The sequence below is a fragment of the Lepisosteus oculatus genome, chromosome 1, assembly GCF_040954835.1.
Source record: "Lepisosteus oculatus isolate fLepOcu1 chromosome 1, fLepOcu1.hap2, whole genome shotgun sequence".
NCBI classification, from domain to species: Eukaryota; Metazoa; Chordata; class Actinopteri; order Semionotiformes; family Lepisosteidae; genus Lepisosteus; species Lepisosteus oculatus.
The window spans coordinates 31869555-31885957 of record NC_090696.1 but is presented as its reverse complement, the minus strand read 5'-3'; the positions used below and the strand labels follow the sequence as shown (position 1 = coordinate 31885957).

General features: G+C 35.2%; 1 protein-coding gene across 6 annotated transcripts in view; it reads right to left on the bottom strand.

Annotated features, from left to right (window-relative positions):
• The window catches only part of LOC102690932 (collagen alpha-1(XXV) chain), a 242074-nt gene that overhangs the window by 33621 nt on the left and 192050 nt on the right, over window positions 1-16403 (bottom strand). For all 6 annotated transcript variants that reach the window (XM_069189267.1, XM_069189261.1, XM_069189258.1 and 3 more), the window contains 5 exons: window positions 12223-12255; window positions 12020-12055; window positions 9643-9687; window positions 2627-2689; window positions 26-94 (listed from right to left, as the gene is read on the bottom strand). In XM_069189267.1, the coding sequence (XP_069045368.1) occupies window positions 26-94; window positions 2627-2689; window positions 9643-9687; window positions 12020-12055; window positions 12223-12255 (246 nt within the window). The remainder of the gene's footprint in view (window positions 1-25; window positions 95-2626; window positions 2690-9642; window positions 9688-12019; window positions 12056-12222; window positions 12256-16403) is intronic.

The window sequence follows — 16403 nt, the reverse complement described above, 5'->3', positions numbered from 1 at the left end:
GAAACCCAAGTCTTGTATTACTGACCTTCTGCCCCATAGGACCGGGTTCTCCTCGTTCTCCTTTCCCTGGTGGCCCTGCCTCTCCTCTCTCACCCTGCCGGGAGAGACAACAAGTCATGAACATCACATTGTCATTGGATAATTGGGAGGGAAGCAAAATCACATCCTTAGTTTTGGTGCAAATGATGGTGCAAATGTATATCTTCTTAAAAGAAGAATTGACAAATGTTTTGTTTTGATCCTCCCATTACTAGGAGTTGCCTGCTTTAAATCAGCCTACTTTTAAATTTTGCTACTACACTCCTACAAGCACAGCGGGCATTAATGGTCATGCACATTATCTTCCATAATCTGAAATTGTTTATCTGTCAGGTTGCTTGCTTCTTATTTGTTCCACAGACCCACAGTGCCAATGAGATAGAACAGCGGAAGGACAGGCACAGTGCTTACAAGCACACTATAATAAGCTGGGAAAATCCCGACCCATATCCAGTCAAACATGTTGAAAATTTTGTAGACTCTTGCAGGGGGAATCATGTGGCTTAGGTTTGGACCTCCAGTATTTATAGGGCTTAACTGGTATTTGTATGGACATTACGTTCATTTTTAGTGGGTGGTGTAATAAGTACAATATAGCACCAATTTGTGTTGTGAGCAGCAGAGGGCACTGTAGTACCACTTGCTGCTTCAGTGTTTCATTGGCAAGCATTGAGTGTCATCTTTGATCTTACTGAATGTGAGTAGTAACAGTAACAGTGTTCTAAACTTCTTCATACCCTCCAGGCGATGTTATTCATTCCTGTCTTGATCATTGTTTTAAAGAAATCTTTCTTAATGCACCAGCAAAACAAAACAAAACTAACTTGTGAGTTATACAGTATTATCATCTGCCCTAAGGCCCGGTATCACTCAGTGACAGCACTGAGACTAGTCTAAACAGTGTTCTAATTCACTTTGCTATATTTTTTTATTTATGCTACTACTTTATAAAAAAACATTTGCAGAAAGCGTGGTTATAGAATAAACACAAAAATGAAAATATCTGAAACTGAAGCTGTGTTTCATTCAATCTCTAGGAATACTCAAAGAACAGTGATAGAGCTGTAAAGCTGCAAATTCTGTCCAGATGATGATAATTTGACTATGACTACCCCACATGGAAGAATACTGCCTGGGATTGTTTGAAGTTACTGATTTCAAATCTCAGGGCCACAACAGTGTTTTATGCCATTTTATTAGGAATACTTTTTCGTTGCTCTTTTGCAATATCTGAACTCCTTATTTGGGTATGAACAGCCAGAATTCCTACTCTTGAGATGTTCTGACCATGGAAGAATTTTCTCTAAGCTGAGATATGAACACCACTGAGGAAACCTACCTTTAAAAAAGCTTCCCATGGGTTTTACACATCGACTTTTACTGTGCATTGATTTTGCTTTGCTAGTTACTTCTTGTTTTTTTATCACGTGTTACAGTACCTCTGTATGCTTTACCATTATTTCACTGTACTTTATTATACTTGATCCTGTTTTTATAATGTTACAAGCCTCTGCAAGGGCTATTGCAGTCAAATGAAAGTAAATTACTGCATAAACTTGTGTGGTGCTTTCAAAACTGTGGCTTACATGAATTATGTTGTATTTAGAGACCTATTTCAAGGAATACTAATATTTATGAGCAGTCTATAATACATTTACCTCCATTTCATGTCCGCAATTATTGATATTTGTGCAACAACATTTTCATTTGTAGTGCAGAACTGACTTCAGTTCCAGTTTAGAATGGTATTCTAGCATGTGCACAGTGTACTTTCCTCACATGAACATACATGGATGTGAGGATATGTTTTGGTGCTCGGTGTTCTAACATTTCAGTTTTATTATGTTGGTCTTAGGATGCGGTAAAAGACTGTGTCAATATTTTATTAGGTAAAGCAGCACTAGCATCTGTCCTTCTTGACGAACCACTCACAGACAGAACTCTCAGAAGTGCATGAGGAGCTTGCAAGACAAGATCCATGCCTTTCCTGGTAAGGTAAAAACCCATAATCCTTGAAGCATACAAAAAAGGACAGGCCACATTTTAAACATCATACAAATCCAGTTTCCATCACACAGCAGTAGAATAACTGACCTCTTCTATGATAACCCTTGTATTCTCACATGGCACGGACTGAAAATCATTTGGACATTGAAGAGACCCCTTCTCACTTCCACAGAACCACTGGCATCTAATGCCTCTTGGGTAGAAGAGGAATGACCAACCCAAGATACAAATCCAACCTTTCGCTGGATTACTGACACTAATGGCTGTCATACAGTGGCTTCTAAAATCTTAAACCTACACAATTGAGGATAACCTATTGAAGATGAGTTACGATAATTAATGTACTTAATTACAAACACTTTTTGTCATATACTGTATGCATGGTCACAGATTAATAACCATCAGATGTGGAAGAATCAGTATGAATACTGTAGCAAAGGGACTGTACTCTGTACACAAATTTAATCATTCATGCAATTTATTCATTGTACTTCAATCAAGGTTTAATTGCGATTTCTCTGTGAAAGGTTCATTTACAGTGCAAGTGTATATGTCTGGAAATTCTCCAGTCATCACCTACCTTTGTTCCTGGCAACCCTGGCAAACCAGGCTCTCCTTGGGGTCCCATGAATCCTGGTTCACCCTGAAATATTCCAACAAAAATCAGATATAATTTAAGAAGAGGCATGAGTCAAAACCTGGAAGCTCAAGACAGCATGTCTCCGTTCCCTAGACAGAAGATTCCAAATCCCAGAACATGCTGCATTTCCAAGGACTATTCTACTAATTGAACTTAAGGAAATAAGAGCTGATTGAAGTCATAACAAATGGATGAACCGCTCCTTTTCTTCTGTACTAACCTTGGCAACTGATAGACATCAGCCTGTGAAATTCAGGTCATGGCATCAATATAATGCATATACAGTACAGTAGCTAAGCTGCTGAAATTCAGTCATGGATGCTCACACTCAGAGCGCTTACTTAACAAAGAGACCAGACTATAAGATTAAAAAAAATAGAATGGGATCTTATTCAGGCTGATGAAGGACAACGGTCTATATTAAATATTATTAGCATAGAAATAGCAGTATTACAAGTACTGTACTACATGTATTTCATATACACAAACTTCCAGTGTTTGATTATTGTACTGAAGGAAATGAAAAGTTATTCATAGACCATTAACAAAACACTTTTAGCAACCACTCAAGAGAAAGGGGATACACATTGATTGGTAAATTGTTAATTGCTGTGCTCATCCATAAAAACAATAATGAAAAAGAATAAAGTAATTATACACCAATAAGTCTTAGTTAGAATAGAGGCAGGGTTATGGGTACAATACTTATACAAATCTAAGAACTAGAGGATCACCTGCATAACAAAAGCATTCTAGGGAGTAGTCAATACATATTAAAAAAGGTGGGAATGTACAGCACAAACTGAGCACACAATACTGTACTGTACTATATTTAGGTTATACTGTGCTATATTCTCATTTTCATAAGACGTTTGAGAAAGTGCATCATAAATAATTAATTCTTAAGTTGCAGGTGATAGATATTTGAGTAAATGTGTGCATTTATTTGTATATTTGACATTGATAGTTAACAAAAGTTGTGCTTTGAGAACAGGTTTTTGTATAGAAAAGGTATAGATAAGATGTAATGTAAGATGTAATATTCTACTGTACATACAGTGCCAGTGTATGTACTAGGACTGCTGCTCTTTTTAATAAGTTTTGTTAATGATCTACATTTTGGTACAGTTTTGTAAACTAATAAGGTTTGCATATGTTGACAGACAAGATGGGTTAGCAAACACTATAGAAGAAGCAAAGGAAATAGGGAAAAGATGGACAATGCTCAAAATGTCACCTGGCAGTTGACATTTAACTAAGATTACTGCAGATTGTCTCATGAAGATAGCATAAAAATAAGTGATAAAAATAAGCAAAATACATGAGAAACACATTAAAGAAGCTACTTAACACAAAGTTTGTGCTGTACAGTGTATGTTGACAAATTATTTCCATCTTCCAACAAGTATGTGTGATCATTAGAAAAGGCAGAACTGTGCAATGTATAGTTTTAAAACTTCAAATTTAAATTGGGGGATATTATGTTAAAAGTGTGCAATGCACTTGTAAGACTTTATTTAGAATGTTGTTACAATTTTGGTCACCGTGTTCTAATCAGATTTAAAGATACTGCTGCTCTGGAATCAGTCCAGAGAAAAGCAAGCAGGTACAATACAGGAGCCAAAGGAATGCCTTGCACTGACAGGCTAAAAGAACCGACTCTTAAGTCTACAGAAGACCAAAAAGAGACTTGATTGAAGTGTTTAAATCCTCAGAGGTATTGACAAAGGCTACCCCACTGGACTTATTCAGAATCAACAGTGAAAAATGAATGAGAAGAAAATAAGGGGAAGAATGTCTAATCCAGACTAATTATCACTTTTTACATACTGTCGAGGTTTAAAGCCTGTCTTCTTTCAATAAATAGCTGGATAAAATCCTCAAATCAATTATCTAATAACTTCCACATTGGCTAGATGGGCAGAAGGACCTCCTTCTAGTTGTACCTTACTTATTTTTCTAGAAGCACCAACAAAACAAATCAAGAACTAATCATAAATCAATAAACTTATGCATATTTGTTTCAGATCACCATAAAATTCAGTTTGATTTAAACAATAGCCCAGAACGTCATTCTACCCAAGAAAGTAAAACTGCAAAATCAATACTTGATGATGACTTTGTGTGGAAAAGGCTATTTTTAATTTTTACCCAAAGGATATCCACCATCAGGTAATGGGTTTGAGATTTGTAGTCGATGAGTGTTTTTTTTTTGCTCAGGGCCTTAGTCTACAGAAAGAATAAACACTGTGGGTTAATTTTACAACATACATATCTGTAAATATCTATAATCCAGTTGGAAAAAGAGAGTTTAAGACCTAATCTTACCAAATGCCTCCTTTTTGGGATGCATGTTTAGATTAACAGTAGCAGTAGGTATTGATGTATTGAGTCCATGAAGCTCTGGTGTTAGATTCACAACTTGTATCTACATCTGAACAACATTGAATATTGCAAGAAAGCTGTTTATCTGATTCAGTATTATTTCTAAAGGATAGATTTGCCGCTTATGCTGTGTTGTACTGCAAATAAATTCAACTGCTGCAGACAGGCTGCGATCTAAAAGTTTCTGAAAACTGAAGAAATAAGAACATTATTTAAAAGTGTAAAAGATGTTATGATGTATAAATCTTATGTTGCATAATGCATTGACAGAATTTGCCTGAACAAGTAGTTTCATTAGGCTCTCATAACTTCACGATTTGCAAAAAGTCTAGGTCATATATTCTTAAAATAAGGGTTATATATAAGGCAAGATCTTTAGAAGGATAAAAACAATAAGCAAACTTAGCAAAATGTCTATGAAATGTCTACTTAAAAAAATAAAAACATGTGACTACAAGACTGGGGGAAAGTATTGTTTTACATCAGATATATTGGGGAAGAGTTTTACAAACGTGGTTTGATTAACACAACATGAAAGCAAAAGCTTTTGTGGGAAGGAGTTCAAATTATTCAGCAAAGTTCAATAGTTCTTTCAAAATAATTTGTTGAGCTCATTACAGAGTGTAATGAATGGGGAACTAGTTGGTTATTACAGGTCTATTACTTTTCACCAGTGTACAGGTAGCAAAAGCAACAACTAAGCTAACTCCATCATGAAAATTTAAAAGAATAAAATGTACAATGTTTTGGTTATGGGATTTGGTTATGTTCCATTACAGTACCTTTCAAAGAATTTCCATTTGTGTAACTAAAATCTTCAGTGCATTACAAACCCACTGATTCACATAATGTTTGCCTTTAAAGTGTCTTTTATCCCTAACATAATAAAAACACTCTTCCTTCCTTCCTCAGTTTTTGTAATTTATGTAGCAATGAAAGTGAGTCCCAGAATAAAGCCCATTGACAAGCTTTGCTCATCTTTTGCTGGTATTGCTCAGCCAAAACCAGTTCTTGTAAAATCACTTACAATCATCCCCAGGAGGAAAACCCAAACCCACACATTGCTCATATCCTCCACTTCCAGTGCTCTAAACGTCTTAAAAAGCACTAAAAGTATATCTTAATTAATTATCATTATTATTATCCCACTTCCCTACCAGCATGTTTATTCTTAAGACTGTTAAACATTTTTCCAGACCCACTAATCATCTTATAATGTCAAACAACCGAACTACATAACTTTGGAAGCTAGTTTGGCCAAATGGCCTCTTTTCATTTACAGTATAATCTTTCTTCTGGTCCCTAGTTCCCTTAACAGTCCACAGCTTCCATCCAGACCGGGCACTTCTCGTCACACATTTCCAGGCACTGTTTGGCTGCACTCATTCCTTTAGAAGACAAGGTCAATGATACTCACCACTTAATGGTACTGCTGAGAGGGATATCTTCCAGCATGACAATACCCCCATCTAAAGAGCATGTGTGGCCACCCAAGAATTTGATGAGCATGACACTGATGTTATACTTATGTCATGATTTCTAAGTCACCAGATGTGAACTAATGAAGTATTTATGGGATATTCTGGAATGATGCCGGTGATAATGTTTCCCACCTTCATCCACTAGGTGCGAGCTGATTCAATTTCTCGAGAAATAACAGTACCACATTGGTAGAGCCTATGCTACAGTGCATACAGACTTACTTGCCACAAGTGACTACATATTGGTGTTTCTGTTTTCTTTGTCCACTACTTGTAAAGTGTTGTTCCATTTACATAGGGGAAACATAAAGACAGCTGGCAATTTCAAGGACGATGTTGGAGCAGTAAATGTCAAAGGCTTTTCTTTACACATTATGATATTTTATCCCAGTTTGAAAGAAATATCAAAAGCCCAACTCACAGCCCTTAATGATTGACTCTGTTTAAATCCTTCCACTTTAAAGATTGCTGCTTTTCAGCTTACTGCTCTCCTTTCCCCATTTCTTCAGTAAGTCTGAACTTTTCTTTGTGTGCTTTCTCTGCCACCCATCTCTCCCTCTTACTTTTGTCACCTCACTCTCTTTTTGCAAACCCCAGGAAGGATCTATAGGTGAAACATTTGTTTATTTTACTCTCTTTATATTTTTCAGCATGGAGTTAATTTATATTGATTCCTACTGAATATGTTTATATAGTTATGTGTTTATTTGTAGGATAAAAGCAAAAATATCTACAAGACAAGTCACAATGGTATGGTATGTAGACACAGTTGAGTTGCTTATGATGTATTGACTGTAATAATTTATTGGTATAGTGACAAGTGATACAGAAAATGGATGTCATTTTAGCAATATCGATTGCATTTCTCAAGGTTGTTAATTAAAATATGGAAATTAATTTCATTTAATAACTATACAATTACCATTTAAGTTATTTCATAGTTTTGTTATTGAATTATATATTTATTATATATCATATTTTTTTATATATTACTAGGCAATACCTATTTGTAAATGGATTTTACATGTTTTAGAGGTATTTTTACATGCAAAATGCTTGCTTTGATTACAGACTGGGGATTCTTCTGTGTTATGTTTGCATGTTCTTCCTATGCTTGCAAGGGTTCTCCAGGTGCTACACGTCCCTCCCACCTCCAGAAACATGCTAGTTTGTTTCTCTAATTTGTTTCTGTGTGTGACCTATAACAATCTGCCTTGTAACCTATGCTTCTGAATGTCCTTAACAAGACCGAGCAGCTTCCTGATAATGGATGGATGGTCATCATCTGAAAATCCCCCTTATTTAATTGTACAATAAACAGAGAATTAGAAACACTGGAATTTTAAAAAATAACTAAGATGGTTGTGAATATTAAAATGAAAATAAATAAAAATAATGAAATATATTCAATGCTAATATTGTTATTGTAATATTGTGAAAAAGACTGGGAATGAGAATTGCATCACTCATTTTACCTTACATGCAGATCTTATTGTGCATGAATTGGTAATATATGTTATTTTTCCTTATAAAAATATTTCACTTATTATATAAAAATGAATGTATAAAAGCTCTTTCGCCAGTGTAAAACTAGGCAAATGTATCTATCCTTTAATGCAAAAGAAGAAACAATATGAAGAACATTTTGGTTTCATTGCGCAGATGTGAGTACATTTTGAAAAATCAGAACTTTTAATGGACTGTCCCCTCAGTGCAGTAATTCGTCAGACATAATACAATACTAATGCACGATGACAGTAAACATGTTTTTTCCTTTATGAAATAAAAATGACTTCACGGAAAATACAGACATGCATTAGAAAACACTCATTATTATTTGTCTTATGAGAAAAAACATTTGGCACTTACTAGTACCAGTTTTTTGGGTTAAAATGCAAAGCAAATGTTTCAAACAGTTCCACAATGGCTGTAAAAGGATATATTTTTCAGAAAAAGATACATTATTTTTTTATGAATTCATGGATCTGAATGGGAAACAGGGAGTGCAATATAATCTCACTGAGTATCCTATACAAATATCTGCTGTTTACTTTTATTTGCCACACATAAAAATTATCAGAAAATTTCAAACCAGTTCAGTATACATTATGGGGCAATGAGTACATTTAATATTGCAAACAACAATTAGACTAGACTATATTGTTATTATCATTATAAAAATCATCCAGTTCAAAATAATTAGGCATGGTTTCTTATCAATACAGACATTTTCTATATTTATTTCTCTTGTAATTTCAAAATGTACTAAAATGTACAAAATGTACTAAAACTTTCCAATAACACCTCTGTATGTTAAATCTGCCATATCTATTATAAAAATTAGTAAAACATTTAAAGTGTAACTTTGACACAAAGCATTACTGATATGCTTTATTAGTAACAACAGTGTGGAAGAGGATACCTCAATTAAGACTCACTGCAAAAGAGCAGAGTTGATGCTTTTAAACCAATTTTAGTATAATTCCAGTTTAGTTTAAGTCCAGTTTAGTATAATTTTTAAGAATTTAACCATTTCTCTCTGTTAACAGAAATCAGAAAAAATAATGATTTTTTTTTTCTATAGTACTTCTTTAACACAAGTGATGTACTATAAAGGGGCCAGGTACCTTCTTAATTTGAACAACTGATTTTTATTTTATTTTTTTCAACATGCATGTATTTATTTCACACACTGTTTTTTCTAAATTGTGAAGATCACCTAAGCTGCTTAACTTGTTTTTCTATTTTTTTTCCTTGAATGTTTCTTATCTGTTAATGGGTTCCTGTTGTGTTAAATGTATTATGTACACTATATATATATAGTATTATGCCTTTTACCCGCCTGCGAAGCAAATTTCCCATCTGGCACAATAGAAGAAGTAAGGAAGTAAGGTACCTACGTGTCGTCATACATAATTCTTTTATATCACCAGACATAACAAATCCCACATAACACCTGTTTCCACGATAATGAGAGTAGCAGAAGCTGAGCATGGATGGTGTAAACTCTACCCTGCTATGTAACTTTCAGAATTCACTGCTGTAGATGAAGACAGGACCTCTCATAGATGGGAGCAGAGCAATATTTACCTTTATTCCAGGAAGTCCTGGTAACCCGGGCAGTCCTGGCTCTCCCTGCAATGGAAAAAAAAAAACTTTACAGAAACAGCTCTTAAATATCAGTCATCACAGCATACAGACGCACAAATGGCTAACAAGATCTGCTGCCTTTTTAAGCACAATTAGAATGTGTCAAGTACTTCAGTCCAGTTCTGGTCAATGCTGAATACCATCTTATATGAAGCAAAAAAGCTTTACAAATGTCCTTTGGACATAATAGCACAGATAAAGCAGGTATAAGGATAATTCTTGGAAATGACTCTCAATTGTAATAGAAAGTGATTGCACTCTTCAGTAACAGATGTCAAACTAATCGATTCACCTAAAACATTATAATAAAAGCTGAACTCATACTTTCTGGTATTCCAAAAAATATCAAGTGCTTGATGTTAAACCTGCTACAGATGAGCACCAACTTTATGTCTTTCTCTACCAAAAATAATTACTTCCTCAATATTATGATCTTTCAACAATGGCAGGAGTTGGATCTCTTCATTTCATAGAGAGAAGCACGCACATACAGGAACTTTTTTGAGATCAAGTAAAGCCACTCTTTCCATTTGAAGCATTGTTAATTTACAATTTGGATGCCAGAGAAGAAAACCAATATATTACAACAGTCATCACAAAGAAGGGTCTGAATTTACGGTTTTAGTTAAAAACGAGCATTTTTTTTTCAGATTACAGTGATTGAGACAATTCTTGTTCCATCAATACACTGATATGTAAGGAAGCACGGAGCAAAAGGATAGAAATATAGTTGCCTTTAAAATGTGTTTCCATGTCTCACAATCTATGAAAATAATTATCTTAAAACAACTGCCTCTTTGTCAATGTATTGTGCTCCAGGTGTTCATTAAGCAATGGATAGTGTATAGATGTCTAAGAACATGCACTCCTTACCATTAGAAAGGTATTGTCATATGTAATTAAAATAATTCAAAATGACTTTTCTTACTTAAATGAAAATCTCCACACAGACACTTGTAATATGATAATGATGGAAACAGTGAAAAGTTTTCTAATCCTTTACTGTACCTCAAATACATTATTTAACATTTTTTGTTGTTCCTGGAATATCTAACAGGAGTGTGAGATAGATGGATTGGATTATTTAACCAGGAGTTATTGGACCTATCTAATTTAACAACACAAAGGAGAGACAAAGAAAAAAAATAAAAAAAATAGTGGAGGATGATGTATGCTAATCTGGTGTCTAGTGAAGAAAACAAAAATAAAACTTTATAAAAAACTGCAACCCATGAGGTAAAATGATTAATCTAGTCATAACCATTAAGGAGAAACACAAATGGTTAATTTAATTGACGTCATCATGCACAGTAAAATTAATTTTAGCAAAAATCACATGAAAACTGAAAGCGAATAAATGTTGTTTTCTCTGACCCAGAGTTGTTTGTTTAAAAATGAGAATAATTGAAAATACTAGCAAAAATTACTTTCTGTAATGACCAAAGACTGTTTTAAAAGACTGATATAGTACTAAACAAAAGCACATAATTTTATTAGAGTGTAAAAAAGAATGAGAAATAAATCAATTAAAGAAAAGGATCCAGAAAGTTCCTCAGACAAGTTGCCCACTGTGCCTGGTCCCAGACTGCTTATGTGAAATACCCTCAAAGGTTGTAAAGATCTCAGTTTCCACTTGAACTAATTTGAAATGTAAAACTATGCTGAATTAATGATGTGTGGCACACACATAAAATGTATAATTAAATGAAATCTGACTGGTAGCATTACAGTGTTGCCTTGATGCTGCATAAGCTGCTTCATCAGTACTAGATTTAGCTGACACTGGGAAATTGCTGTCTGGAGCTTTTTTGACACTGAATTTAAAGCATTTGGTTATAGACCCTTAAAACAGTTCCCTGCCACCGTTAGACTTAATGAGGCCAGGCAAAATTTAAGAGTGACTTAATATATGACATACTGGTTATGGAAAATACTAAAAAAATACAGAAAAAAGTTTTAAAAAAGGCATTAGTACAAGTAGCATATTCCAAACAGCACATTAGTAAAGCCACCACATTTCTGTAACCTTTTCAAATGTTAATTTACTGCTCTCATGCAATGATGTGTGGCATGTTTCACAGTAAGTCACATCCCCAGGCTTTCTCATAGGCTTTGATTTGCTGCAGCTTTTAGGAATTTTCTGTAGTTTTAAGATGTTCAGACAAATAGTTAATAGTTACCTCAAAATAAAGGCTACTTGAAGCAAGAACAAAAAGAAATCCCTGTTCTATTGACAGTATCGCAATGCCTCTCTGCACCAAAATTGTGTAACAAAGTGAGATTGAACAGTTGTGGGGATAAGGCTTTGTATTTTTACCTTTTGTCCTGATCTGCCAGGTTCTCCCGGTTCACCCTACAAAAAAGACAAACAGAAAGAAAAAGGGCATCAAATCAATAGAGCAGTGTCAGCCAGGGAGTGAATTTATCTGATTGGAGAAGGAATCAATTAGATAGCTTTTATGAATTAAGCTCTTAGAAAAAAATACAAAGAGATACCAATGGAAAAGAAAGGAGACTAACCTTTATCCCTGCTGCAGAGGACCCTGCATCACCCTGAAAGAAACACAAGACCGGGTTATCCTTAGACATTAGAAAACACAGCTGTCAAGATTAGAATTTAGAGACTAGAGATAAAATCATTGTTTAAGAAGTCTCCTGGAGCCCTAGTCTCCTGGAGGGCTTACAAAAACTTTTTAATTCACTTTTATAAAGATTGTGTCTTTCTTGCATATGTTGAGACCAAAGACCTACCTAGGCAGGTGTAAACATTCCCTCTGTGAAATACCTAACTAAACAGATGAGTGAGAGATAATTAACCACCATGCTGCTATCAGATCTAGAGGGGAGATACTGTAAAGGCATGCAGACACAATAGCACAGAAGGCACTGTCTACTGTGACGTGTGCAAGACCATTGATAAAAGTAGTCATAAATGTATATGTAAAAGCTTTTTTTTACATAAAGCTTAGAAATACAAAGGAAGAGAAGACATAACCAGTATGCTTGGATGGTAAGTCATCTACTGCTGGGTTATCATCCAAGCAGCTACTACTGCTGCCACCAACCCCTTTTTGTTTACTTTATCCCTCATTATTTATTATATTTGTGTTGGTAAGCATTAAGAAATGGCCAGGACCTGAATAAGGTTGAACCTTTGCCCACTTTTTCTTCAGCTAAGAGGCTAAAATATTCTGAATATCCTGAACAAACTGACAGAAGCTTCCAGTACAGTATCTGTCTATACAGTATCTGGTATTTAGGGAAGGTATCAGATGCTCTGGTAAGAAGAGGGAAGTGGTCAACTGTGGGACAGTGGAGCTTGGAACATTGGGATTTTGTGAAAAACATGAGTTTTTTGGAAGAAATGTTTTGGGTTTTGATGTTGATAAGCATCTTACCTTCTCAGTTTATAAAGAGAATTTATGAAATAAGTGTAGTTAGAACTCAAAGGAGGAGCTAGGGAACCAGACACATAGACAGAAATAATGTGCACTTTTTTTTACCTTTTTGATTGTGTCTGTGTTCCCATGTTCCCACCTACTAAAAGATACCTGCTACTGCACTGCGCCTCTATTGGAGTTACAAGTTAATATGACAGAGGAGTCTCATTGGGAACAACAATATGTCTGTAAATTTGCATATACACAGTATGAAAAGGTGCCTTAAATGCACTGCACATTTTTCAGATTTCTCTTTTCAGATCAGAGAATAATGAAATTGAGACTACTAGAGCATATTTGAATGAGTATTTTAGGGATGTTGTTCAAACTGTGTTTTGTTAACCAACTGACCAAGTCTTTGCTGAAGTTAGTTTGAATCTGTAAGTTTGAATTTTAAATGGTATATACATACAGTATACAGAATATTTAACTTCTAGCCAAATAATTTAGTTTTTTTAACGAGACATAAATTGATACCCCAGAAATGACTAGATTTTTGCCCTATTATCTTTTTTGTGTTACACAATGCTGAAATACATATTGTTGTCAGGTCACCATGCCAGATTCTGCAGATTCATACTGATAAATATTCATGTGCCACCTGCTGACTTTTTAATAACAGGCTATCACAAGATAAGACATTTTAGGTCTAGCTATAAACTGAACTGGAGGTGATTCTTAATTTTAACAGTGGCGTGGTCTATGAAACACAATAAAAGTTTTTATTGCAGACATTTTTAATGTGCTTGTACAGCTGCATAAATAACAACAATAACAATAACAATAATAACTGCTTACACCTATATAGCACTTTTCTGAACACTCCACTCAAAGCGCTTTACAGGTAATGGGGACTCCCCTCCACCACCACCAATGTGCAGCATCCACCTGGATGATGTGACGGCAGCCATAGTGTGCCAGAAACCTCACCACACATCAGATTTCAGTGGGGAAGAGAATGGAATGATGAAGTCAATTCATAGATGGGGATTATTAGGAGGCCATGATTGGTAAGGGCCAGCGGGAAATTTGGCCAGGATGTCGGGGTTACACCTCTACTCTTTTCAAGTAACGCCCTGGGATTTTTCATGACCACAAAGTCAGGACCTCGGTTTTATATCTCATCTAAAAGACAGTGCTTTTTTACAGTATAGTGTCCCTGTCACTATACTGGGGCATTAGGACCCATGTGGACCGCAGGGTGAGTGCCCCCTGCTGGCCCCACTAACACCTCTTCAAGCAGCCACCTTTTTGTTTTCCAGGAGGTCTCACATCCAGGTACTGACCAGGCTCACAACTCATCTTCTTCAAAAGAACTGAATTTGAAATAAAGTTGGATTATTTTAGAATAAGCTTAAAATTCAGGTTTTGTTATGCGATTGAATTTAAAATCAGCATAGTTAGGATTACATTTTCCAAACTTTGCCAGTTCATTTCTCAGATATTAACTGAATATTTTCCATTAATTATTCCATAATTATTTTGTTACAATTAGTTAGCCCATCAATACAGTAGTACTCTTGATAAATCTCCTTGCAGCAATTAATTCTTTACAGATAGTCCAGATAGTAGAGGGGAGACTACTGTCAAATTGTATGCGGTTAAATTATATGGATATAACATCCAATAAGGGAATGTGTATGAGACTCCCCAAATCTCTCGATTTAACTAGTTGTTCTTCTGAATACAGTTATACTGGCAGTAGCTATAGTACATACAGTACAGTACCTGATGAAACATCCTTCCCGAAACCTGAATCTGGCCTCAATTAGGCCCCTTCTGCTTGAGATGATACTGCCTTGAAAGAGGTTAATTTCTTAGGGGCATTAATACTGTACTGATGTTTTATTCCATTTACTAAAAAAGACAAAGATATACACATTGTACAAGATGTTGCTCAAACTGCTAGATATAGTATGTTCACTTTATGCACACAAAGACATCACCTCCGCCTGTGCCATGCTTTCACTGGATTCTGACAAAGCTTTTTCCGGTCTGAGAGGGAATATCTACTGTCAGTCCAAGATCACATGTGTGCCACTGGCTGCCACTGGCTTTGGGTCCAGTCCATTTCTGGTTCTGTCTGCTACAGGTCACCATGCTGGAGTTTTTTACCCCAGTGAAGGACTGGGGTAGAGAATTGCCTGTTGACCATGGAGCACTCATAGGTTTTAGAGACTTTTTAACACTGTTTAACATTTTTAAATTTTGCATGGGTTATTTCTTACTCTATTTTTACTCTTTGTTTGACTAGTATTACTTATGCTCTCTTTTTCTCTTTACTTGTTTTAAGTACGATGGGTCTGCTATTACACAGCATTTTGAGTTTCTTGAAAACTACTCATACATAACATTATATTATTATTTCCAGATTGCTGTCTCTAGAGGTACTTGCCAGGGATGACCACTCCTGACTCTATTTGCCTTCTCTCTGGAACTATTAGCTCAAGCTATCTTTTGATTTTGCTGCTGGTTAAACACTTCAGGTACTGTACCTTGGGACTTGAGATTTATTCAACTCCATATGCAATAACAGTAAACAGTTTTAAGAATATTTTCTATACAGGACACAGACTTGAAAAGACATTTTCCCAAATCTCTTTAGAATTATGTCTCCATAGCAAAAATGAATTTACTTCCTCACTTGAATTTTTTCATTTCTATTGCTTCTCTTTTTCCACCTTTAGGGTATTTGGATAGACTACATACTAGAATTTTAAATGTACAAGGGAAAGGCAGAAACTGGGCATTAAATTCTCGATTCTGCAGTGTGGGACTTTTTATTTGTACTCTTTCATTTTTTTGAGCACTCTTTAATACTGACACTCCTTTAGCTTGGCATCCTTTTAAAGAAAGTCTGGACTCCCCATATAGATGTCCAGATGAAATTTATAGTAGTAAATAAAACACTGTAGATTTTGGAACAAGTAAAGGTTAATTCCACGCTGAAAAGCAGAAAGAAAAAAAAACAATCTTTTGGCTGTCAATACAGCTAAACAGCCGAAACAATGTGTTTTTCTTTTTCTTTTTTCAGTATGGAATTAGCCTTTACTTACTGCTTTGCAGCCAACACATGAACTATAGATTTTGGACTTACAAATATATATTTAATGGCAGGCTAGGTTATCTACACACAAAGCATAATCTGTTGTTTTTTAGAGGTAAAACAAAGGGCTTAATTTGTGTATTAATTTCTCTTACAGGCTTTGCACAGAAGTAGCAAAAATACTTTGCTTGGAGTGTCTTATCTCAGCTACAGTA